The sequence below is a fragment of the Copadichromis virginalis genome, linkage group LG17 (assembly GCF_057382275.1).
Source record: "Copadichromis virginalis isolate Kocher_CV1m ecotype Utaka linkage group LG17, C_Virginalis_male_GT1.1, whole genome shotgun sequence".
In the NCBI taxonomy this organism is placed as follows: domain Eukaryota; kingdom Metazoa; phylum Chordata; class Actinopteri; order Cichliformes; family Cichlidae; genus Copadichromis; species Copadichromis virginalis.
Window position 1 is genome coordinate 28903584 of NC_140634.1, and position 27702 is coordinate 28931285.

Sequence of the window (27702 nt, forward strand, 5' to 3'; positions counted from 1 at the left end):
AGCAGCAGGTAAACAAATTAACAGCGCAGTTGGTGTCTCTCCAGTGGGATTCAATAAGCAACAGTATGCACACACACACACACACACCTGATGGGGAGCCCTGTTTACCGCGAAGCTCTAGCTGTGTGCCGTTGTTCTTTACCGAGTGTGTCTTGGCTCCCTGCTGCTTTTCCAGCTCCCCTGCAGAGAGCAGAAAACAAAAATGATCATCCTCATAATCACCATGACAGAGAGAGAAAGGAAGTTGATAGATTGGTGGATGATGATGGGTAAGAGCAACAAAATTAACCAGGAAATGTTTTTCCTTCAAAAGCGAGCACACACACATACACACTCATGCACATTTCTCCCACCCACTCTCTTCTCCAGTCTCAACACACACCTCTTCATCTCGCTAATTAAACTTCACACTTGATGGTAATTGCATGTCATTTCCAATCATCATGACTAAATGTTGTTTTGTTTCCAACACAACACTGCATTCTAATTTTGATGCTGAGCCACAAAACTGCCAGGTGAGACTTTGAGGGTGCGGTACAACATGTCCGCATTCTGAGACTAAGAGATAAACGGAAAGGGGGGAAAAAAAGTAAGCTAAAGTTCCATCGATAGAAAACTAAAAATATAAATAACAGTCTTTATTTGAACTGAATCAGTAATTTACTTGGATGTTTCTTGTAAAGTCACATGTGCAATACAACATCTACCATGACTGATGAAAAATCCAACAATAAAACGATTGCTTGGTTTGAAATGTAGTTGTACTTTCAATAAAATTATTATAGTGGCTATAATTATGTTTTTTTTTTTCATTACTAAACATTATTAAAACACTATGGCTCATTACCAAAGCATTATGATTTTAATATGCACTTTTCCGTATTAAAGAGGGAAAATGTCCATAATGTAAAGTTGGATTAACACGCAGGACTATTCCCTGTTATCAATGTCAGTGATCTGTGTAACTTTAGTTAAACCCTGGAAAGACCAGTCTCAGTATTGACTGTACAGCAGTTGGACCAACCAAACTTAAGCCCAGCTGTTTTAGGCGAATGCATGCCTGGCATAACAACATCTCAACAGTGCCTAGCAGCATGCATTGAGAAGATACTATAGTTAACAATCTCTCACTGTCTTTAATAATAATTTGCTGTTAGCCAAACAGCTGTTAATAGTTTTGCTGCTTTTGCCAATTTGCTTTAAGGGGGGTGTTGTGCATTCAGAAATGCTCTTTTGGATACCTTGATTGTAACAAGTTACTGTTGCCTCTCCTCTGACCTCTGTCATCTTCACCACATCTGCACGTATTGAGTTGCCACTTGTTTGGCTTGATATATATCTGTGTACCTAAGATGTACCGAAGGTGGTTGGTGAGTATAAGTAAGAAAAAGCTAAAACTAAAAAAAAAAAAAGAAAAAAAGAAAAAGAAATTTTGAGTGTGCTAATGTACCTGCTGCCATTTGAGTTGTCAGCAGTTAACAGGATGTAACAGGATGATGATTTATGATGAACCATCAGATAATAAGAATTTTTTTTCTGGACGTTGCAAAAGTATTGGGAGCTTAATGTAAGTACCTCTAGCTAGATAAAGAGACAGTGAAAAGATATCAGGGACATTTTATTTTTAAAGGCCACAGCAGTAGGCATAAATTGAGCTACTCAGGGAGCCTCAGGATAATGAATTATATATATGAAAACTGTCATGTTTTATAAGCCTTGAAAGTCAGCTTTAATATTTTTTAAGGTTTTATTTTGACAGTCAAGTATAATTTGGCTAAAATTATTGGAAAGGTAAAAAAACATGCAGAGTATGAATCGGGCTATTGGAAAAGTGTTCAAATGTCATTTTTATTATGAAGTGGATTTCATTTTGAAAGAACAGAACATGTAAATTCATTTTGTTTATATAATAGTGGTCATAACAGGAACCACTAATGCCGCCGCTACCTTTTTTTTTTTATCCCTTTTGAGCTTTCGTTTTGAAAGTCCTGAAAATCCAGTGGTATTTACAAGCCCTGATAAGCAGTTTTTCATTTGAAAGTCTAGCAAAATTCCTGTAAAACCTGTCAGTCAATAATACTTTGACTAAAATTGATCTTACAGTGAACAACAGTTGTGATGAATTGCATCAAAGCATCAATAAAAACAGGACACACCGATCCCCACTGGATCAGCCATGATGAGTTTTAAATTGAGAGAAAGGGTGACACCAGTCACCAGTTGCTATGGTGACTAAAGCTTGTAAAAAGAACAGGAGGTGTGAGCCTACTGTCCAAACAACTGAGAGAAACAATGGAAGTGGGTCTCGAAGAAAAGTTACAAGTGATATCGGAAAAATTGATTCATCACGAGTGCCAGAGACTTCCCAAGTATAAAATACAAAAGTTTCACATTTTATTGTGAAATTCCAAAACCTGTTTTATATTTATTGGCTATAAGCAAGGTGGTGGGAAAAGGCTGGGCTTTAATGGCATTTGTGAAAGTAAGTATTTTCTAGGCGATATCTCTACACTGTTCTGTTTTAAATCTAATTCTTTATGAAACTTAAATTGCTCCTGTGGAAAAAAATCCAAAGCCTTGTAATCCAAAAAAACTTTGAATTATAAATATGGAAATCTATATGACAAATTGTTATCAAAAGCCAGAGCCCACTATTCTCACTGGAGCTGTGGATCTTGGTATAACTTCTGTGGGAGGTTCTCAAAGCTGAAGGATGTCAAAATGTTAGGTGGAATAATAATAGCAATAATAATAAGAAGAAGATAAAATCTGACAGCTAATAAATAGTGAGCTTTAATGCCAATCAGTAAGAATAATAATGAGAAGAAGAAGAAGCAGCAAAAATCTGAAGAATAATAAGCCTGCATGCTTAATGCTGTTGCACTGGCACGCTCAGTCGGTGTAACTATTAGCTCGGGCTTAAAATTCTGTGTACAGTAATTTGGTTTAAACTGTGGCGAAACTAAGAAATTCTGTGGTGGCAAAGAATTACGACAATATTTAATTTACCTTTATTAAAAACAGCAGCGAGAGGGGAAAGAAATTCAAAGAGGGAAACTCGAAACAGAAGTGAGCTTGCCGCAGGCCTGTTTACTAATCTGCTGACAAAATCAAGCCCCTTGGAGGAAAACGATGGGAAGTTTGTCTGTTCAGGTGACAGCTCTTCCTTGTTTTCAAAATGTTTATCTATCACCACCTGAGAAAAAAGTTTGCCTTTGCAAATATAATAAATGTGTCCCAACATCCACTCTCTTATGTTTTAGCACAAGTTATTCCAGCCTTTACACAGCTCCAAGAGAAAAATAATTTCCTTCTGTCAACACCTGCCTATCTCCGTATGTTGTTGCCTGCTCCCCCTTGGCTGCAGGGCCTCCCGCTCTATCGAGGGTAAGGCAACTGCATCAAAACCCAGCAGGGATCCTCTCTTTGAAGCCCACTGGCAGAAGCTAGGCTGCGGACACACTTAGGTTGTCCATGTGTTGCAGTGACTCATTGTCTAGAGAATTTCAGGCGCGCACAAGTCCGAGCAAGTCAGATGCCTGGCTGCTTTGAGGAGCCCTGACCTATTTTCACCTCCGTATCATTGCCCCCCTGCAGTGTGCTTGAGCTGCAGTGCATCAGAAGGTTTTTTTTTCTTTCAAAACTCAGTCTGAAACCACACAGATGGGACACAGACAAGTAGTTTGCGCATAATACCAAAAAGAAAAAAGAAAAATGAAAAAAAAAAGACATATTGATTCTCACATCTAAGAAGATCTCTAACACCCCAAGACATTATTGATTTGGTGCAAAATGTAATAGCATTTGACCCTTCTTCAGTTGTAGGGAGTATTGCTACAAAAGGAATAGACACAAAGTTGACGATTATACTCAAACGCTCAACATCATTCCAAGTAAAAACAACAATTATTGTTGTCAAATTATATCAATTCTATAATTTGATATGGACAATTTAGAAAGATTCTCACACTCGATGCGTATCTGTTCCATCTCCGTCACTTCTGCGATTGATTCCTTTAGGTCTTCCACAAACTTGAGCAGCTCCTCGGCACTTTGAGCACAGAAGTTTAATACCTGCTTCTTGTCTGATCCGAATGGTGAGAGGATGGTGATTCCATGGGGGTAGTCTGCGGAGTACATTAAACTGTTGAGTGAAAGGCATATCTAAACTACTTTCCTGGGTGTCTTAGTTACAAGTGTGATCATAAAAAGACTTCTAAAGGTCACTCTGAGCTGCAAACTTGGGCTTGCTTGCAAAAATGTCATGCAGCATGTATTGAATGGGACTGGGAGAATGACATTTCCAGAAATTGAAATGCAAGATTGGAATAAAACCGATAATAGTTTGATGCTGTCAGAAAAAAATAAAAAGACTATTGTGCTTAAAATAAGCCCTTTAAGATAAAGCAACAAATTATACAGTCCTTGTTCGCTTCGAATTTCGACAGATATTTTTTTCTCTGTGCAAGCTTGGAAATGGTAGATTTTAGCAATGACTTAAGGAGATATCAAGAGGGGATTTTTTTTCATACCAGCATTGTGACTTACATTCATTTTCAAAAAGGTGAAACTGCATGCCAAGTAGTCCCATGGCTTTGCAGAAAGTGTAGGCCGCAGAGCTCTTCTTCTTTGGACAAAGCTTCAAGATCTGTAGAAATAAACAACATCATGAGCCTTGTAGTAAAATGTTTGAATGACAGAACTGCCTATTTAATTCCTTGTTCCATGTTCTGAACACTTCCAAAAATCTTGCCAGAGATTTCCATATCGCATAACAACATCAAAGGCAGTTGCGAAAGAACAAACTATTTGAGCATTTAAAAACATCTGTCACAGGCTGGGTCTCTGACCCAGCATTTTGTGTTTTATTTTGTAATTTTTGAAGCTTTCATGTTAGTTTGGTTATAAGTTTGTATTGTTCTTATTTAGGGGTCAGTGGAGGTTTAGGTTAGTGATTGTTTATCATCTGTCTCGTTGGTTTCTGTGTTTGGTTCCTTGTCTAGTCTGTCATGTGTGTTAGGCCTGTTAAGCTTGTGTTGTCGTGTCTAAGTCTGCATGTTTCCTGTTTTATTTTGAAAAGGGTCTTGTGTTCTGTGTTCATGTGGTTAGTTTTACTCTTTCCTGTGCATCATTATGTATATCCAAGTCAGCTGTTTCCTCGTGTGTCTCCACTTCCCCTGATCGCCTCGTGTGTATTTAAGTCCTCTGTTTTCTGAATGTCATTGTCAGGTCGTCTGTTATCCCCACCATTGTTTTAGTCATAGAACTTCATAGTGTTTGTTTCTTAGTGTTTTTTAGTTTGCTTAGGGTTCCATGTTTAACTCCTGCTATCATCCAAATAAAGGATCGCTTTCTGTTTAAACCTGCAACTCCTCGACCACATCTGCTTTTGGGTCCTGTTTCAAAAAACACACTGGCGCACCCCGCCGTGACAACATCGAGAGCGGATAGTCAATACTAATGTACACTACAACCTTCCAAGTGTTTCAGATTGCGCGCCAGTGCTTATATCAGGATATATCGTGGCTGTTATGGAGCTCCTTTTTTTTTCCACTGAATGACCTTCCAGATAGAGAAAGATGAGGCATATCTGTTTTCCAGCACTACTGTGAGGCATAATTTACCAGGAAAGGCGTATTAAACCAATACATCACATTGGCACTTTAAACACTTATTGACATTTTCAAGCTGCTGTAACAGGGGCCAAATTCAAAGAGAAGTCCCCTTCACTTTCATCCCGTAGTGAAAAATTTTCAAAGACAACTTCTGTCCCGCTTTCAAAGCTGTCACGAGAAGACATCCTTGCGAAATATATCGCTCCGCTAACTTTTAGTGCCAAATGAACAGAATTGCACTGTGATGTTGGACAATAGCTTCTTTAGTCTTTTACTTCAAATTTGAGTTTTAACAACCTCTCCTGCAGGTCCCAATTACTTTTATGCCTCCATAGAAAGTGAAGTAATATGGCTATGCTGCTTTTTGCCTTTCCTGTATGTTGTGGCATTTGACATAATTATGAGGTCAGTTAAATACATTGGATAGATAACTCCTATGCGCCTCTTAATGAGAACATTATGTCCAACATTTAAACCTTTGATAATTCCCACATCTATATAACTTTGGATCAAATGAGCAGCTAATCTGTGCTGTCCTCAAGTGAAATGAAACTATATTACCATCCTTTAAAGCAGCTCTGTAGAGGACAGATCTTTGATTATTATTATTTGCTTACTATAATTAAAAGAAATGCCTGGAGACGCCAGAGTTATGAAATAACATAAAAAAGACAAGCACTGCGAAAAGCTGGACCCAAAGTAAGAATTGTTGGACTGCAGCTGTCATAACTAAATAAGCAACTTCAAAGTGTGATTGTGTGCAGAAGAAGGAAAAAGAAACTCTCAGGATGAAAACAGTATTTTTATACTGAATATCTCATAATGATTGTCAATTTAATAAAGTGTAAGGCTTTTCGTCTACTTACCACAAGGAGATCATTGAAGAGGAAGACTTCTCTCTGGTGTGCTGCTTGTTTTTGGGCCTTGTTGACGTCTGTCACCTCAAAAAGTCGACTACAGCACACTAGTCTTCTATGAGGGACGGAGAGAACCTGAATATGAACACAAAGGGAGACCCAGCCTCAAAAATCATATTACAGACATTGATGGGATGCTTTAAAATAATTCAAAAATCCAGAAAAAGAGAAGTAAAAAACCTAAATCAACATTTCCTCCCAAAGCTAGGAGATACAAGACTGGTGCAGTGGAAAAAACTCCATTAAGCACAAAATGAGACAACTTAGTGTGACATGGACACTTATTTCTTAGTCTTAAGAGTACTTTAAAATGGTAATTTATAGCAACAGCTAAGAGAGAGAATGGTTATAAAGCTTAAGAACAAAATCTGTGCCCTCTTGAGGAGAACATTTCTACAAATCCAGGTTTACATTTTAGGATTCTTTACTTAGGTTTGGTCTGTCTGATGTTCAGCGTTCCCTCTTGGCAAAGACGAATCCCGGCTTAATATGACAATAAAATAAAACAAAACACCAAAAGCAAATATATTTTGTATTATCTTATCTAGCGCATATCTTTGCAATGCATTGTTTGTGAGAGCGAGCTGTTGGCGTCTTTGCACCAGTCCAAACAAAACTGCTTTTTATTGCTAGTGGGATTATAACAGGTTTCTTAAAAATAAAAGATAAAGAAGACAAGAGGAAGATTCACTTTCTGTGTTCCAAATGTCATATTTCGAGCATTTGTGTTCCTACAGTGATGGTTGTTCTGCTCGATTCTAGTAGCTGTGGTAGTCCTCAAAGAGGGATGTTTTGCCACAGGCTGCTTATACAAAAAGAAAAAAGAAAAATACGAGTTGTTGCCAAATCCTGTTAGTTTTATTTCTGCAATGTACTTCTTGCTGTTTAGTTACTGGATCCTACATAAGACAAAACTCTATTAGCATAGAGGGCAGGCCTGTGCTTACAGGTGTGTTTTTTTTTAAATTCAGAAAATGCTCCTTTTGTCTGAAAACATTTGGCATCTCCTCTTCAACTAAGGTGCTTTTTCAAGTTTAAGCAGATTACACTGCAACCCCCCCCCCCCCCCCCCCCCCAAAAAAAAAAAAAAGAAACAAAAAACCCCAAAAAAACCCGAAAGAAAACAGACTGCCTTCGGAGGACTGATCTAATCATGTTGTCACCCTTTCACACACACTTGTCTCTGCCTTGTCTGGTCCAGCTTTCTGTGTTCTGCAAAAATCCAAAAAGCAGCAGAGTAGATGTGGAGTTGATCCCTCTTCAGGGTAAAACACAAATATACACAGCCCCTGTGCAATTTTCCCTGTGTGCATTTCAAAGTTTCCTTCCCTCTGCTCTGAGAGAATAATTTCCAATGCATGGAGTACACACATAGCCTCTGTCTCCTTTTCTCCTGCTCTCTCATCACTGCAGGGTATACCGACTCGAGCCCAGCCTTCCACAGCCAGCCCGCTTTCTCATTATACTAATGTCAGAAACATGTAAAGACATCATTAGCCTGAAATGCCTCCTGCTCATTCAAAAAAAAAAAAAAAAGTATTATTAAGAAACAGCTTGACAAGAGATGCCAATATATTTATAGGCAAATGATTGACTTCAAATAAAAAAATAAAATAAAAACAAATATAAAAAAATATTCACATGTTTAGATATAAAGCTACCTCATCTCATTCATCAAAGGCTCTAATACGGCTTTCATCAAATCATCAATTATTTACTAGCGATACAGAAAAATTCATCATATTTGTGTGCCACTTCCTTCTGGAGTAATAGTAGATAAGGCGTTTAGAATTCAAAGCACAGAGACTGTTGGCTGGGTTATTATTTCAATAGAAGAAACTTTATTTAAGACTCGCTCTTTTTATAGCAGACGGCCGCCATTGGCAGCAACAGTCACTTCCTATCACAACAATCCATCATTGTTGTGGCTTTGACAGCACTCCCTCTGTCATCCTATGGCTACTCATCGATCACTAAGAGACACTTAAAGGCGTAAGCCGGGATAAAAAGGTGGAGGGAATACTTTCAAAGTCAATGTCATTTGGAAGCAACTGCTATAATTGGTGTTGAATTTAAAATTAATTAAAACATGAAGACTCACTCATTTCCTTTTGTGACATGGATGCACCAAGAAAGTTGGACATTTTTTTATCAGGACATAATCAAAACAGATGTGTAAGCACATCTATAAAACCAGAGCATTGGCAGTTTGCTGGTCTGGAGCATTCAGGTGTGTTTTAACATGCCAAGGAAGAAATTTAAGAAAGTTCTTAAAGAAACAAGTGTTGCTGTCCATCAATCTGGGAAGGATTATAAGGACATTTTCATGCAAATTGAACTCTACAGTGAGAAAGATTATTCACAAGTGAAAAACATTCAAGACAGCGTTTAATGTTCCCAGAGTTGGACATACTAAAAAAATTCATCCATTACCAAAGATCAGACCATGCAAGAGAGAAACTGCTCAAAGAAACTGCAAAACGCCAAGAGCTACAGGCTTCAGTTAGCATGTTAAATGTTAAAGTTTAGGGCAAAACAATTCGAAAAAGAGAGAACAAGTATATCTTATATTGAAGGGCTACCTTTACTCTCTAAAGAGAACATGGCAGCATGGCTTTAGTTTGCAGAGATGCATTTAAACAAATCTATAGACAGTACATTGTGTCTATTTCATGCTTTGCCTCTTCAAAATGTGAAACGGACACACATGCAGAAGTTGCATAACTGCATGCAGAAGTTGCATTACCACCAGGGGGAGATAATAAAGGCAAAAAACATATGCAGTGCCTTCCAGGGTCCTCAGTGATCAGAAACAATTTAACTAAGTGGCTAATATATATATACACACATGTAAATTTGTTAATAATGTCTGTTTAAATGCTTTCTTCTGATTATTTTCATGTTGGCTTGAAATTAAATATTTCCCTCTGCTTTTACTACAGCTTACTGCAACTTCTGCATTTGTGTCCTTTTAACAATTCAATAAAAAGTGTATAATGACACGGTGGACCAGCATGATATCTGGTTGCCTTTAAACATACAACACCAAAGTGGAGATGTTTGGCCATAATGCATATCACCATGTCTGGTGAAAACTAAACACAGAATATCAGCACAAACACCTCAAACCAACTGACTAGCACTCTCTTTATTATAGATCATTTTCAGACCTGGTGAGGACATTTTTATTTTATTTTATACTTATATGCATAAAGAATTGAAAAAGGGTGTATTTTATTTTTGCCATGACTGTACTAATGCAACATGGTAACATTGAGCAGGTCAAATCTTTACAACTTTACTCCTCACAGTAGCATGCTAACTTTTGCTAATACAAGTGATTACAAAGCAGAGCTTGGGAACTACATCTGCAGGTTCTTAGTTTCGCTGCCACCCTTTTTGACTGGACAGCAGCTCCAGAAATATGTCTGATAAATTTCATGAGGCATGCTACAATATTTCAGTTGGGACTAAACCGCTAAACCAAACTGCTAGCATGCCCAATGCTATGTCGAGACTTCACTTGGAATAAACTGAACCTGAATTTACTTTTGAAGGAATATCTCAAGTTAACTCTAGTATTTGGGTGCAATGTTTGAAGTGTTGAATAACCAAGCATACATGAGGAAAAATCTGTCTGTCTTGTCTACATTTCATTAAAAAATAAGACAGGGAGGCCTTCAGCTTTGATCGGATTCAAACAGAAGTCTCTTTATTGTTGCAGCTTTTAAAAAAAAAAACCTTCCAGTGTTACAAGCCAGCACAGACAGTACATTCCTATATGAATCAGTGTAATTAGTCAGTTATAAAGCTAAAGACTGCCTTTCTGTCTGCCAGGTCTACTGCCTTCAGACGTGTTCAGTCTGAAACAGACAAAACTGTACCAAGTGTCTCTGAAGGTGAGTTTTAACTAAAGAACCTCCAGAGTTATGTTCAAATACATATTTCAGTTCATGTGCAATGAGGTTGCATTAAAGTCTTTTAACCTTAAACTGTTAAAAAATGAGTCTAATGATAGCGGTGGTTAATGATGTATCTAGCTCGCGTAATGACCTGAGGTAATGATTGAGCTGCTGATGAGACATTTAATGACTAATAAATGTGCTCTGTTAAAGCCACTAAGGCTAGGTGATAGTGATAAGAGCTTGACTATTGAGCGAGTGACTTGGCATGGAGTTAACAAGTGTGTCTTTCTGTGTGCGTACGCAGTCATATTCACATTTGGCAATCAGTTCAGTGACTACATTATGTGTCATTTTTGTGTAAAGTCACTCATCTTTGAGAGAATTAATCCAACTAAAAAAAAAAACAGAATCTATAGCAAGCGTTCTCAGATTTTTTAGTGTGTCCTTACTGTTTTCATGCCTACGATGGACTGCTCAACCTTGGAAACGTAGGTGACATGGTCTTCGTTGGAGCGCAGCTCTCTCTGTTGTATTCTTTCATAGATTCCCACCACCATGTCTCTGGGGATATCTGCTCCATCATCCACACCTAAGACAGGAAGAGGCTGATTACTCATAAATACACACACGCTTTACAACACGGTTGCTTTACAGGATATGGAGTCATTGCTTTTTTTTTAACAGTGGCAGATGAACAAAAAGTGTGTCTACGCTGGCATAATTATAAATAGCAAAAAATGCAACTACTTTGTGTGCATGCTACATTTCTTTGTTCTGCTTCTTCATTTGATTTGTGCAAAAATTGGAAAAATGAATAGCGCTTCCTCGCTCTGTCCCCTCATGTGTCCTTCTGACGCTTTCTTTTTTCCTTTCATCGTCTCCATTAAGTAATGACAGAAAGCCCCGTGAAAGGAGGTTAATTGACAAGCGAAAGGTTAAGACCCAGCCTCATCTCTTGGAAGATTTTCTGTCTGGAACACAGTGCAGTTCAAGGCCGTGACATTTTGGAGCAGGTAAAGCTGCATGTCATTAGGCTGAAAGGTTGCCCTCGAGATGCTCCCCATTATATCGATACAGCTGCACCGCACTGTGTGGTACATTGAACCTTCAATGGGGCAGGATGTGTTTGGAGAAAATGAAGCTGCCACAAGTGACGGCGGTGTCAGTGAGGCACCCGGGGACACCGCTGAGACATCACTGCACATAATGGAGTCAGGGGGAGAGAAAGAGATGACCAGAGGGAAAAGTGCGTAAACTGTCACATTAATAAGCAGCATTTTTTTTGCTGTTAATTGTCTCGTGTTCTCTCTTTTTCTTTGCCACTTTTTAGGATTTTAAATAGTGTTTTTAGCCTTGCTAGCAGCAACCACTTTGAGCCAATCCGGAGTAGCTCAATAACAATTAAATTGATTGAAATGACATTATGTGTACTTTTTTTAATAGTAGTTTTTTTTTTTAAAATGCACTTTAAAAAATAAAGCCAAGGTGGACGTAGCTTAGACCTGCTTTCTATGCAAAGGCTACCAGATGGTGATAGTTATGACAGTGAAATTACTTTTGGTCATATAAATGTCTATGGGAAAACAGCTATCTGACTTGATCACTATATGATCATCATGACACATAAACCCAGCATTAAAGTGTTTAAATGCTGAGTTTATGTGTCATGATGATCAAAAAATTTAATTCTGTTTTGTAAATCTTGGTCACACTATGTCTTAAAATGGAAGGTTTTCTGTGGTATAAAACCACATGTTCAATGGCTAACGACTTGTCAGACTTTTTACAGTTTATCATCATCATGAAGATGTCAGCATTCTGTTAACACAGCCTTAGAGAGGTGCAAGTATGTAGACTCATACCCGACCCAGACTCCAGGAGTACAGGACAGGAAGTTATTAGTGTTTTTCTGCAAGAGAAAGCAATGCACCACTTTGTAAATAGAGACCGTAGGACAACAACAAACGCTAAATGATTCGGAATGACAAAATACTTTGGTTAATGTGGTTAACAGGGTATGAACATTCTTCAACGAGAACTGAAGGTGAGATTTTCAGTGTTAATCATCTCTGTCAATAGAAATGTGCTAGCTAACCTCAAGGGCTAGAGTGTTTACAGTTGCTTAGCAACTGTAAACACCATAAGCTGATCCAGACAAACCAGTACACATTAGAGGCACTTGTTGTTGTTTTGTGGCCACTATTACCCTAAGCCTCTAATTTCTTTCTTTCTCTCTTTTCTTTGTGAAGAGTGCTCACGTAATCATAATTTTAATCACCCAGAATTAAATATCAGATATGTCACAGATGAGTCAGTGAACAGTTTAGGAGGCTTAAATGAGTGATTCTTATATCAGATATCCTGGGACGAACATCAGTACTGACCACAGTCCTGAACTAAATTTCTCTCCTGAAATTCCTTTAGTCCGAGTCTGACATTACTCATGTTTCCCTTGCAACTCTTTATCTTGTTTTGTGCTCATCATCCTCAAGCTTAAATCTGGCTTTTCATGAGGTGTACTGATTAATGCCAGCCCTCTACAAGAACTTAAGGGAAATGCATGTGCTCTAAAAATACGAGGCCATGCACCAAAAAAAAGAGAAAACAGAAAAGAATCCAATAACTAAGATGTTACAGTTTTTCAGTGAGTTGAGTCACTAGATTAATTAGGCGGGTGTATATTGTGTTGCCCTGTTGTGGATTGCTTTAACACTGACAGTCCGTTTTAATTGAGATAATGAATGTTCTATAGTTCTTCATTGCTATTGGTTTCTGGTCCATAATTGCTTTTCACCTTAGCCAATTAGCTGAGTGAACTGCATGTTTTCTTCCATCAATATGTTTGACAGACACAGTGGAAGAGAAAAGAGGAGGAACATAATATAAACAAGTAAAGACAGATGAATAAACAGACAGTGTAATACTGTGACTGAAATCAAAACAAAACAGAAGAATGGATAGGGAGACAAAGAAAAAAACGAGCAGAAGACAAATAGAGCGGCCAAGAGAGAGTGGCGTATCTTAATTTGCATGAGATGTTGAAATTGATTTTCCAACTTAATTTAATTGTGAGGAACAGTCTGGATGAATCTATTAAAGTTGTTCTGCATCGACCTCGGCAATCTCTGATTGATTGCACAGAGTGAGAGCAAAACTATGACGCTCATGTCTCTTTCTCAGCGCTTGCCGAATGAGCATCTGTCTGCATACTGGAGACGAGATTTACAGGTGCTTTCTGTCGGTGCCGCTCTGAGTGACTGTGTAAAGCGAATCAGGCAGGAAGAGAAATGTAACCTAATCTTTATCCCCTGAATTTATGCAGGGAGGTTTGATTGAAACTGTTGGACACTCAGTTCTTCTGAGTCATGTGGGATTGGCTCCACAACAGGAATCTGTACCAGAAGTTACTGGTGAGGCAGAGGATTTAGCAGCTTTCTCATCTAGAGAAATACAAACTTTGCGTGAAAAAAAAAATCTCCTTCTGACTGTTTTAATTTTAGGCCGCATGTAACTCAACTTATGGGATGTTGCTTGTCTCATTCAATGCCCTTGCTCTATAGGCTATATTATATAACGCATAGTGCAACACATAACACAGCATAGATTATAGATTACTGTTCTAGATCTGCACACCCTGCTTGCACTGCATTAGACACCCTTTTATCTTTGGAACTGCCTTAATTCTTCATGGCATTGATTCAACAAGGTGATGGAAACATTTCTCAAGCAACTGCTGCATGTATGGAGGATTAAATCTGCCAAATTCAAAGCAGAAATAAAAAATATGATATAAAAGAATAATAAAATAGTCAAAGTATAAGATGGCAAATTAAAGAAGATTAAAACAAAAGCAATACACACAGTATATTCATAAACTGTACTAACGACATAAAGCTAAAAAGAAAACCAGTGCTTTTTAGTCAACTTTCTTTTTGTGGCCATTATCCTGAGTCTGAAGGAAATTCTTCCTTGTTCCTCCTTGCAAAGACATCAGGTTGGACACAGAAAGCTGAGTATTAGATTTACAACGAGGCCACACTGTCAACTATGCAACTCAAAAACCACCATTCCTCTTCTCAAGCGACCTAAAACATTCACCTACCGGCTTGAGCTGATTATGTCAGGTAATTAATGTCATTATAACTCCCTTAATGCTCATCTTCAGATGCAAGCTGTGCCGTAATGCGACCTCAACGTGACCTTGATGTCCCTTACCTCGTAAATTCCTTATGAAGTCCTCCAACAGCATCTTCCGGTCGGGCTTAATATTCGGGCTGTACATGTCGGTGTTGAGCAGAATGATGGCAAAGGCCAGGATGAAGATGGTGTCTGGATTGTGAAATTGCTGCACCACATCCGGGTTGCACATGCAGTACCGCTGACTGTGGGTGTAAAAGAAAAGGGAAAAACAGGGACAGAAAACAGTAAAACATTACATGTTTTATGTAAGATAGTATAGAATGGGAGTAAAATGAATAAAGTTGGGGGTAAGGATGGTTTATCCATGTAGGAATGACACAGGGTGGGACAGGAAATAGGACATATATAAATATACACAGGAGACACTTTTTAAAACACTGCATGCTATTAAAAATACAACATTAGCATAAGAGTGTCACACTGAAATGAGAGTTATGGCTTTAATTTTGCCGGTGGCTTCACATGAAGCTGTAAGCTGCCCCTCAGCACCAGTGCGTTGGTGAGGTTGTGTGAGCTCTGCTAAAACTCATTTCTCCCACTGGAATGAATACTTATATGGGTCATGCATCACACTAGAAACTGAGGGTGATGTTGCTGACAAAAACAAAGGATTTGACCTTCTTTTTAAGTGTTTCATCCTCTCTGTTACTTGCACTAAGCACCCCAAAATCCTGAAAAGTCAAGTCCTATTCTGCAGTTAATCACTGTCTGACGTTTGCGGGCTTAGTTGGATGAATTTTTTGCAGGTTGTCATTGTGCAGAAGAGAAAATACTTGAATACTGAAATGTGAAATCCCTTACCTAGGCACCTTTTCTGCAAGCAAAGGCTCAGTTTGATTTACTTTCCTAAGTATAAGAAGTGTTGTGCTGGAGTGTAGATTTGTAGATGCCTACACATACATTATATGTGTCTTCCTAGAAGCCTAGAAGGTGGTGTGGTGCAAGAATAACTTCATGGTTAGGTGATGAATAATAGAAAAGAACATCCAACATGTATATGGAAGGCATATATAGATTAAAAAAAGAAGGTGTGTGTAGACCTTGTGGGCTTTCTGTTGAAATATATATATATATATATATATATATATATATATATATATATATATATATATATATATATATATATGTACAGTAATCATGAATTAATCACCCCTGCTACAGAGCATTTTTAAGTAAAGATCAGGGGTTAAAGAGCACAGAAAAGGTGCTCTTTAACCCCAATAAATTGTCGAACTGCAATCAGCATTATTCTACAACATAGTTGATAACTGTGTGTGTACAAAGAGTCTGCTAGAACAGTTTGCATTCTGGGAGTAATTTTTAAGGTAGTTAATCCTCCCCTACTTACCCACGTTCTATATAGGCGTGCATGCATGTAGCTTCACGCTTTCTGTGCCAGTTTTGAATGTGCTTTCTAGGGCTCAGTCTCAATGATTACACATGTGCATGTCTAGATATATGTTTGAGTGCCTTAAATGAAATGTTTTGCGTATTTGTGGCATCCCGCATACTGTATTTGCTTTAGTGTGATAATCACAGGGCACACAGATGCTCATTCACATCTCACTGTCTGAAAACCATGACTTGTCAGCAACCAATAATTACACCCTTGTCTGTGAATCCTAATGTTGCACCATGCAGTGAGAAAAACCTCAATTTATGTCGCTTTCTGAGTATGTTGTTACTCTTCACAGATAGGCATGGAAAAATGACTAAGTAAAAAACGAAAATGAGAGGGTAAAATGACATATGATGCTTCTCGCTGAATTGATTTGTCAGTTTTTGGCAATTTAGCTTTTCTTTCAAATTGCCCTGAATGGTGTAATACATCATCATGCGCTCCTTGGGTGGATTTTAGTGCGAAATTATATAAGATGCATGGTCTTCATCGATGAAGACTGTAATATACAGAGCAGATACATAACACAGTGATTACATAGTGAGTAAATATATACAGATATCACACTGTAATACAGGAAGGAAAACATAAACTGAATATATCTGCAGCATTTGGAGATGATTCATATTTGCTCATTCATTAGTAGACTGACGCAGCAGATACTGAGGCTACTGGGTGTTTTTCACTTTTTCCCCTCGCTGTTTTTCACTGCTGCTTCAAATCCCCTTCACTTACTTTTGAGACTTCTCTCTTTCTGTCTGTGTGTGTGTGTGTGTGTGTGTGTGTGTGTGTGTGTGTGTGTGTGTGTGTGTGTGTGTGTGTGTGTGTGTGTGTGTGTTTGGAGGCATTTCAAAGCCTGGGAGCAAGGGAAGGCAGGCACAGAGAGGCAGTGGCGGTTATGCAACGCTGGATATTTATAAACCATCCTCCCTCCTTCCTTTTTCTCCCCTTCTTCCCTTCCTTTTCTAGTCTCTGTCTCCTTAGCCCCTCCTCCCTCCTACTCTCTCCTGCTCCTGATAGCACGCAGAGCCAGCCTGATGTCCAAACATTAGCAGTGCCAACCTCCCTGCCCACTGCTTATGACAATGCAGCCATGTTTCTTCCTATTGGGAACCTTGACAATTGTGGCAGGTGGTTGTTACTCAAGAGGGGCGATGGCAAACAGTTAGCATTAACACACAGAGCCACAGCTGCACCGCAAATTGTCACCCAGTTGCAAATTGTGGCCACAAATTATACATTGCCTCGCTATTCAGATGGAGGATTGGATTGTCAATTATTTAGTTCAGCCACACAGAAGGGAAAGAGTAAAATGTGTTATAATCTTCATGTTCAATTAATGTTCATGTATGGCAATCCAAGACTACTCCGCTTTGTGTGTGGCTGTCTCTTTGCATGCACGAATATAAAAGTTCTCTGACTGAACTGTTATATACTTGTTTTTCTGTCCCCTCTTAACCTTGCTTCTCACCCAAAAAAAGACAACAAATTCACATCTTTGCTTTTCTGTATGGTACTTTCTTTAAGAATATTTCACGATCAAAACACTTGTAAACTGCATGAACTGCATCTTAAAGCATTACAACAACAAGTCTGGCCCTGAAGTAATTTCTTGAGTGATGGTATATAATTTGTTTTTGTTTTTTTAAGCTTGTTCTAGTCACACCTAAAGTTACATTTCAGTGGGGAAAAAATGTTGCCAAATGAGGAAAACATAACATTCAAGATGATAAATATTCATATCCTGCTCTTTTGTTGCCTTTATTCTCTCTTTACAACAATGTTTATGAACATAAATAAATATATTAGCCATACATAACTAAAGCTCTCTGTTTTTTGCTTGCTTCTTCAGTAAGAATTGGGAGTTCATTCATTCCCTAGTGACTCTTTCCCTTCCTACACCTGTTTAGCCATCAGTTTTTATCTGCATGACCATGAAACTTCTCCTTGAATTCAGCAGGTTCATTATTAGGTTGTTATCCTGATTTTGTCAATCAGCATTGGTAGTAAGTAGCTAATGGACTTTAGTCCAGTTAGCTGGATAATAAACACTGTTTCTAGTTGAATTTTTAATATGAAGGGTGACTTACATTTAAACATGATCAAAAGTTTTGACTGCTACATACATAATTGTGCACCAAAATACTGTGACCGAACCCACATGTAAGAGGCAAAATCATCCAGGAAAGTCAGCAGAACATGAGTGAAAATGCAGCCAATATCCAAAGAAAGACCTTCAGAAAAATTGCTTAAAAAAATATTAGAGGCAAAATATAAAGAAATACGGGGTGATGGGTCAAGATTTTTCCACAGAACTCTATTCAGCCTGCATGACTTTTTAGAGCTTAAAAGTCAGTTTTCTTTTCTTTTCTTTCCTTTTTGTTATTTATGTTTTAAAAAAAAATAATAATAAATAAATAGAAAACCTTAAAAATCATTCCAAAAATCCTTCTTTATCATAGAAGAAAAATATGGTTGCATAGTGTAGTAGTCACATTAACTGGACATTTTAAGTTTTGCAGCTTACACTAGAGTTGATACATACATCTTTAACTATACTTTTAGTCTTGTACTTTTGCTTTTGGAGATGTTACAAAATAGCATCCTAACTTAAATACATGACTATGGCTAGATACCTGAATGAGGAGATGTTTAGGGTGCAGTGAATGGAGTTTTAAAGCAAGACGACACAACTTCAGCTATTTCAGTTAATCATGTCATTGTGACATCACTCACACTTCAATTCTTTCAATATCTTTGATTTTCTTTGAGATATATGTATAAATGAAATATCAGATTCTTTGATAACATGTCAAGCCTATTTTCCCCAAATTCCCAGACTCTCCTGTTACTTAGCCTAAAATTGTGTACTTTGTGGAAGCTGAAGTGACAGTTTCTTCTACTACTTTTAAATTCTGATTCAATTTTAAGGAGCTATTGCACAACTACAATTCCATTTTTTTGTTCTATTATTCATGCCCTCCTCTATTCCCCTGACCACACCGACTTATGGATATTGTAGTGTTTATCTTAGTCTGCAATGCCAAGATGATAGATGAGGTATGAAACAAACTTGATAATAATTACATGTAAAACCAGCAGCCGTAACTCTGTGGAAACAGAAGCTGGTGTGCTCCCAATTTAATGGGCATACCGACTGATAAACATTTTCTTAAAAAACAACAACAACTTATGTTAAAGGCTAGCTGTACTGTAAGTACCTGAAGGCCTCGATGAGACGTTCCACCTTCTGGGCTTCCCCCTGGACACGAATGTGGGCCTGAAACTTCCTCAGCGCTTCGTCCAGCTCCATGCCTGAGAAATCCATCTCATCCACCACACAACTGTGAAGCACAGAGAGGCAGCAATGAGATAAGCAAAGAGCATAGGAGATAGGAAAATATATTACAATTTATAGCCAAATTCACTAGAGGTTGAGTAGAGGTTGCCCCTTCACTGGTGGGCTGGATGAACGTGTGGATGAACACCCAAGATAAAGGATGCAAAACTCTCACTCATCTGCTTCCCAGTCACAGCACTACTTTGCTTACTGCAGGTATTAGCCACGCACGGACACCAGGGATAAGACTGGGCCCAGCTATCTTCTCGTGCCACAGCTGCCAAGACACACATATACACACACATATGCACACAATGCCTCAGAGCAGAAAATCCTCCTATTACCTGACAACCCAAACTTAATTACTTTAATTAAAAAAGCAAAATATCCTGTCCAATGAGTTCACGGGAGATAAATACAAGAAGGGCAATTTGAAGGTGAAATGAGGTTTGAAGTGGAAGGTGACTTTGGAAATACCATGGGGCAGGGTTAAAGTTTTCCTAGCTGTGATGTTAGGTTGCCTATTGAGGTACAATTATAATTATTTATCCTGCCCATACCAATTCAAGATTAACTAATTAATTAACTCACACTTAGTGGTTGTAGTGTAGTAGTAGTAGGGATTAAATGCTTTAAAGAGAAAAGATAGCGTTGATAGTAAAATCGTCAATAAATAAAATAAGTAGCGGGGTCATGACATTATCCTTTGCCTCTGATCTTTTCTACTTGCAGTACTGCGGGAAATAGGGAGATGCACAGACACACTCTACATTATGATGGATTACTGTGAACAAAGGGAGTTAATGAGGTGAGTACTTGACTGTGACACATGCTGCTCCAGCAGAAAAGCATCAGATAGCTGAGTCTTCAGTCCTGCCATACACATACAGTATAACACACAGCACTGCAGAGAACAGCAAATTCTGCTCACACCGACAACATCACTTCAGTTCTTGATGTCCAGGCTTTGGGGAGGCCAATCCACGACTCATAGCGTTCCCCTTTGCGTGCGTGCGTGCGTGCGTGCATGCGTGTAGTTTTTTCTAACCATGTATGCTTTTACTGCAGTGGCAGTGTGTTTGCGATCATTGTCATGCTGGAAAATGAAGCTGTCGCCAATCAAATGTTAACATTTGTTTTGATAAGACCCATAACACCAATGGATTTACAAGTCAGTGTTAAGTGGTTTAACCAAAAAAACAGCATTCCTACGGAAAAGGTTGGGTAGAAGAAATGGACTGAAAATGGGTTAAAAAGCAGCCAGTCTACAAAGTAAGACAGTTTTCAGTAAACCTGGAGAACTATTTCTAAAGACTACCTTAAAAATGATAAGTCTGGCTCCTTGTAAGCAACATACACAGAAACAATTGCACAGTATTGTGCAAAAGCATTACTAACTGATTTACTGTACATCTCTATCACTACTTACAGCAACACTGCTATCAACTTTATTAATATTAATTCCAATTATTAATTGCAGTAAATCTTGAAATAATTCTGCCAGTCAGCTCATTAGAGCTACTAATAGTGTGTAATGATGTAGAAATTCAAGCCGTACAAGATAAAGAAAAGTTTGTTCTTCTTGTTGACTAACAAGAGAAGCTAGTTTTTTTTAGCAGTGTGTTGCTTCATGCTCCTGTAAAGCACAGAAATAAAGCCCTGGTGTCCTCCCAGGGTGCAACATAACCAACCAAGTGTAAATGAACATAAACAGTGAGTGACATCAAAACTTAAGTGATCTCAGGCGAGAGTCTCCAGGTCAAAAGTGTATTTGTGTCCCCTTTGGGCATTTGAACAGAGACTTAGCTGGCTGGTCAAAAGGCTCCAGGATGCTTTGTGACTTCAGTAATTACTTTACTGATGAATTTCGGGACTCAGTCGCTAGTTTCAGATCAAATCAAGATTTAAACTAAAGCAGGGTATGTTTTACTCTTCAGTTGACAGTTTGGTTTCACTCAGGTAACTTCTCGCTTGGCACATCTAGTTTCAAAAAACCAAGACAAATTTGTTCAGCCTGAAGCCTAACAATGAATCTTGGGTGAAACTTAGCTAAGCCTATCATTTATATACAGTTAATCAGTTGAATGTTAAGCATGATTAAAACATTGTTTCTGTTCCTTTTTCAGCAAATAGAAAGAAGCTGTTACAGCCAAAAAGTTGCTATTTTTTCATATATGATGCACTTTTAAGTTATTTCAGACTGTACACAACTGCATTTCCATGGTTACAATGTTGGTTACATCTTTCAGTCTTTCCTTCTGCTTAAATGTACAGCTAAGCAAATAGAATGCATGGTTTTAGAGAGTGCACAGCACAGATTTTTTTCTGACCTTCATTGCTCAATGCTGCATTAATAGAGATAAGTGTAATTATTAATTGCACTAACTAACAGACAGGTCAAATTGTGCATATTGTCAACAAATTATAGCACTTAGAGAAAAATTAAAGGCTCATAAAAGTTAAGCTCATACTATGTGCAGTGAGCCTGGATTGATCGTCTTCTTTATCAACTCGTCGACTGTCAGACCACCCTGATCGCCCTCTTCATGACTCACTTCCTCGCTCTACCACCTCTCTCTCCCTTCTTCCCTGGCTGTCACTCCTTGTTTATGTAATGTCAGACGAGATGCTCTTTAGCCTAAGTACATCAGCCCTCTCCTCCCCTCTTACATCTCTCCCCATACACTCTGGCATAATTACACATCTGCATGGGAAAACACACGCACACATAAAACACAAACACAAACACACACTATCGTTGACTCGCTTGCAGTGCCTCGGAGAGAAATAGACACATCTGTCTGCAGAACGCCACTTAAACTGTACTTTATGTTTACAAAGCTGCGATGGCAGGTATGCATACAAATACATATGAAAATAAAAAGACATAAAAGGCCAGATGGAGCCATATTTTAAGAAGCCAATGAGTAGATGACAGGCTGAAAACAAGATCTCATTTTTCATGCTAAACAAGTACACCGTGTTATCAGTAAATGAGTCCTTGGGGTGTCCATTTTCTGGCACCCAAATCTATAACCACAAATTGACTTAATTGTCTTGAGACACTTTAACTATTGTTGTTTATGCACCAAGAAATGTGAAGGGAATGAGACTTAGTTTGCTTTATGAGGAGAGGAGGGAGATACCATAACCACATATTGATGCAAGGCTAGGTCACATGCACATACTTGAAAAGTCACATGCTTGCAGACACGTGCACACACGCACGCACGCACGCACACACACACACACACGCACACGCACACAGACTCACATATCCACACCGACTCATTCAGGCTCAGTAAATCACCATGAGTGATTTTCACATTAGACTGCTATCCCTCACCCGCTCTCCTGTGACTGCACACTTTATCAAAAGTGCTCTCGCACACTTTTCACTCTATCACGGTCCTCTTCAACATCACTTTCACCCCGAGTGTTGCTGTTTGAGTGCTGCAGGGAAAATATATATATATACCAATATCACCTGCGCTGAGAATATATCTGTGGTGTGAATTTGAGCTTGAAGCCTTAAGAGCATATTCCTGTTAGTAAAATGTCTTTGAAACCATGACGGTATCCGTTTGAGGAAATATGGATATTAGATGAGCATGAGCTGGAATGAACAACTTGGTAGAGTGCTATGGAGTGTTTGTCTGACCTTGCAAAGACTAAGCCCGTTCTTGGTTTTGTAACTTGTACAAAAAGGCGGGAGATAAAAAGAAAAATCTTCACAACCTCATTGAGCTGATATGCAAATTTAGACATAATTGGTGAAGCACAGAATTTAACAGAGTAGAGGCAATTAGTGAGATAAAGCAAGGAAGGTGTTGAAAGATGGAAATAGCTGAAGACGAGGACGGGAGAGGGATCTTTGTACTTTAAAAGCAAATAAAAGGCAATAAAGTTAATGACCTGGAATTAATCTTGCAGGGGGAAGTGAGTTTTGTGTGTGTGTGTGTGTGTGTGTGTGTGTGTGTGTGTGTGTGTGTGTGTGTGTGTGTGCGCATATGAAGTTCTTGTTCTCTAAACCCCAAAGTTCATGTGTTTGTTTGTTTTTTTCTTCACTTATCTCATGTATCTATATTGTCTTGCACATAACACTTGTTTTTGAAAAGCATTCATAACCAAAATGCAAATCCATTCAGCTTCCAAATGAGTTTTAGTGGACTGTGAGGTTCTTGAGAGGTTCTTGAGATGAATATACCTGTACACAAAGACCAAGAAATGTCTACATCAAATATTAACGTCAGATGAAAAGAGTCATTTTTCCGATCTTAAAAACAATCGCATGATGGCTTCTGTAACTCTCGAGGAGCTCTGTCAGGACTGGAAAAGCGTCTTCCTGTTATCACAATTATCTGGGCTCGGACTTAAAAAGATGTTATTGATGCCATACAGCTGGAGTTTTAGGATCCTGCATTTTGAAGTGAACCACACAGTGGGAACTCAGATATTTAAAGATATCTAAAAGCCTGATTTTGCTCTCAGGATGATCAGACTAAAGACGCTGCTGTGGTGCACCATGGGAAGTGACCACATGAACCTTCCAGATGAGTAATAAACCACTAGGATATCCTGGTATTAGTTTTTGGTTTAATTTCAGCTATCCTATCGAAATCAAATTGATAGTTTTGTATTATTTAAATAGAATCTAATTATTGGGAAAATGTTAAAAGAGCTACTTTTGGTCTCAGCAGCGAGCCATGTTTTATCTCACTGACAGCCATGGAAAGCTGCCAAGTCGGCACCACAGAGATGGAAAGACTCGGTACACAAACCTGTGCTATGGCCTACATGCAGTGCAAAGGCTTTCTGCTGTTAGCAGTTATTATGAAAAGTGGAGACTACACAGAATTAAACTACAGTGATGCTACCTTTACATACACTTTAATGTGTTGCAGCTGACCAGCTAATGAATGCAGCTGTCTTTGCTAGTGATGAAAGCAGTCACAAGGAGTTTTTTTTTCTTATTTCACCTAGTGGCTAGTGATCAAATTACACAGTCTCTATGTGCCTAACATGCAAACTCCACACAAGGACCCTACCTGAGTTTGAGCCCATGACTCTGGCGCTATTACAAACTACTGTATTATCAGTCCATAGATTTCATAAGGAGTCAGCCAAAATGTTTTCACGTAGCATACAAGTAGCTATGGAGAGGAGTGAGCAAGAAACCAAACACTCGAGTCAGACGCAGCCTCTCAATATGCCCAACACGTATCAGTACCAAACACACACACAGATAAAGCAGTGCCTTATCTCCCACACTTCAGTACATCTACCCTATGTCCTGAATGGAAATGGAAGTTTATGAAATCTCAAAAGTAATATTTATGTTATCAGATCACAGATAAACTGTTCCTTGTTTTTCACTTCTGCTCTATATTAACAACAGTTTTAACATGAATGTGATAAAGATGAGTAAAATGTTATTAGGCCAGGAAAATGTTACTTTTGCTTCATGTCAACCTCCTTTAATTTCTGTAGTAGTTATTGCCCTACAAGTCAACCTACATTTACGAGCTTTACGAAAATCAGACAAGAGCTCATTTTTGAATTTTGGATCTTAGCACTTCAATTTGAGCTTATTTCAGATGTGTTTATGACAATGGAAACTATAATGAAATGACCGCAAAAAAAATCACACATAAGTGGATAGTGAAGTTATAATTTAGGCTTCACAATTGAGTTTTAGAGAATAATAAGACCCCAAGCTAGAGCTGTGCACAGCTTGTACCTAATAAGGCTTCATGAAAAAGGATAGATTACTGGGAAAAGATCCCCCCAAATGATTTGGGGAATCAATATCTGCAGTCCTGTGGGCTACTCACTCTAGGACATCTCTGTTGAAGGGCTTCTTGCTGTTGCCGAGGAACTCTCCAATCATTTGTCGACTCAGGCCCTTTCGCTGTAGCAGAAAGTGGGCAACACCGATGGGCGTGTCTGGGATGAAGCCTCTTGAGATCAGGAACTGAAGGCCCTTGTCAGGGTTACTGAGACAAAAAGGAAAGGGGAAACGTCAGTGAACTAAAGTGAGTTAGTGGTGTGACTTGCATGATGTAGAGTGTAGATATAAACCTTCCAGTGGCCACACTCTACATCTATATTTACAGTCACACTGCATAACTCTTGTGCTATCTGTCAGTGAACTCCTTTCACAACAGAAAACAACAACAGCAACCACTGCGCTGCCAACTTACAGCACATGCTAAATCTGCAAGTCTGGATGAAGATTTGGATCATGTAATAAGGCCAACTTGGTTCTTCTCGCAACAGAAAAGCCTTTTTTCCACCCTGTAGCAGAAAGATAATGGGTGCAGTCACACCATTCTCCAGCTCTGACACACTGCTGTGGAGATAAATCTGGCTATGTGAGACTAGCAGTGGTTTGATGCTGTGCAGCTGCAATATTATTTCTCGAAAAATTGGTGAAATTCATTCAGCTGTGACAGATGATTTTTTCTGTATCATATTGAACCAAAATTAGCAGAATTAAAAAGTCATTTTGTTCAGAACAGCGGTTAGAGACATCGCATATGCCAGTGTGACAGAAATAGGAACAAAAATAACAAAGGTAATCCTTTGTAGCAAAAGTTGTAGGAAGTGTTCAACAAGGATGCTATTTTTTGGTTATCTTTTAATTAGTCGAATAATAACTGGGCTAGAATTTATATCCACAATATATACTGTAAGTATTTCTTTGCAAAGATGAGGATTTTGGTCTGACAATCTATAGTTTCTGGGTTCTTACAGTGAACACCTACAGAGTGTTAGTGTAAATAAACATACAAAAGGCTGTGTATAGTTACTCCCCTGCTGAATTACAACTTTAATTAACAACTACAACACAACACTCTGCTAAATTTAGAGGATATAACAAGAATCACAACTGCCGCCTTAGGAAGCAACTTTAAATCCACACATATACACAGATATAAAATATAGCTCTACCATAGAATTTATTTCACCATGAGAGAAAAAACCCCCTCAAACTTTGACTTTTGCTTACATTTTTCATTCAAATGTGATACAATTTTGATGAATTCATCAGTAAAACCAGACTGGCAATGTTCAAAACGATGCCCTTGTCCACTCATTTGTCACTAGCTTTATAGCAGACACATTTTTTTCAGTATTGAAGTATGCTGTATGAAAAGTAAAGTTTTTAGAGCTATTATACACTTTGTGAATGGCTATTAGTTAATGCTAAGAAACTATGAATTGATTCCAAATTCGTTAGATCACATCAGTGAGGCAGTTAGTATCTAACTTGTTGATGTAATTTATGTGCTCACTAAATGGTCTTATTTCGTTGTTTTTGTGTTTTGTTAGGTTGAAAAATGAAAACAAGGTCAATCACTCCAAAGAACATACTTTGGAACATTAAAACAGCATGTTAATGAGCCATTTCTGGTGGACAATAAATAAGGCTTTTTGTAACAGTGTAACTAGTAATAAAAAAAGTATCTATCCTAGGTCGCTTACTGTGTACAGCAACTAAAACCTAATCACAAAGCTGTTTCTGTAGACATCAGCAACTTAGTGATTCATATTTCTGGTCAATTTTACAAGTGTGTCCTCCTCAAGGTGGCATTTCTGAAAATTTTGCCTATTCTGTTGGTTCGTTTTTTAAAGCATTTTAGTTTTTAGGAATAATTTTAGATCACATCTTAAATTTGAGAAGCATTTAAAGAAGATTTCTAAGACGGTCGAGGCTAATCTGAATTGTTTTAAGTTAATTCGGCACTATATACCCACTTCAGCAGCTCAGTTATTTATGCATTCCATGATATTCTCTCATTTTTCATATTGTATGACAGTTTGGACCCAAGCAGCACCATCTACAATTCAGTCTGTGGTATCCTTATATAACCAATCTTTAAAAATAATGGATAAAAAAAAATCTGTTCGGTGGCATCACTGTCACATTTAAAGAAATATAATCTACTTAGTTTTAAGAGTTTTAATCATTTGTGCTTTCTTAAATTAGTCTTTAAATGTATAAATAGGATGGCCCCAGAGTGTCTTAATAGATATATCCAGAGACAAGATAGTAATCGTATTACTAGGAGCATGGTGAACAGCAACTGCAAGATATCATATCGCAGATCTACATTTAGTCAGTCAGCTTTTTCCATAAAGGCTTGCCATCTGTGGAACACACTTCCAACCGAAATCAAATTGATTACAGACATCAGATCCTTTAAATTGAAGGTTAAAGTTCGGTTAAAGGGAAATCAGAGATGTAGTCATTTTAACTAAAGATTTTTAATCGTACTTTAATTCATTGTCTATTAACTGTAATTGTATCTATGATGTAATT

The 27702-nt window shown here is 38.2% G+C and overlaps 1 protein-coding gene across 2 annotated transcripts in view; it reads right to left on the bottom strand.

Moving 5' to 3' along the window:
- iqsec3a (IQ motif and Sec7 domain ArfGEF 3a) overlaps nt 1-27702 on the bottom strand; it is a 120641-nt gene that overhangs the window by 11040 nt on the left and 81899 nt on the right. For both annotated transcript variants that reach the window (XM_085435849.1, XM_085435850.1), the window contains exons 5-12: nt 25211-25372; nt 19258-19380; nt 14653-14819; nt 10887-11026; nt 6482-6607; nt 4549-4648; nt 3969-4127; nt 88-180 (exon numbers count right to left, since the gene is read on the bottom strand). In XM_085435849.1, the coding sequence (XP_085291975.1) occupies nt 88-180; nt 3969-4127; nt 4549-4648; nt 6482-6607; nt 10887-11026; nt 14653-14819; nt 19258-19380; nt 25211-25372 (1070 nt within the window). The remainder of the gene's footprint in view (nt 1-87; nt 181-3968; nt 4128-4548; nt 4649-6481; nt 6608-10886; nt 11027-14652; nt 14820-19257; nt 19381-25210; nt 25373-27702) is intronic.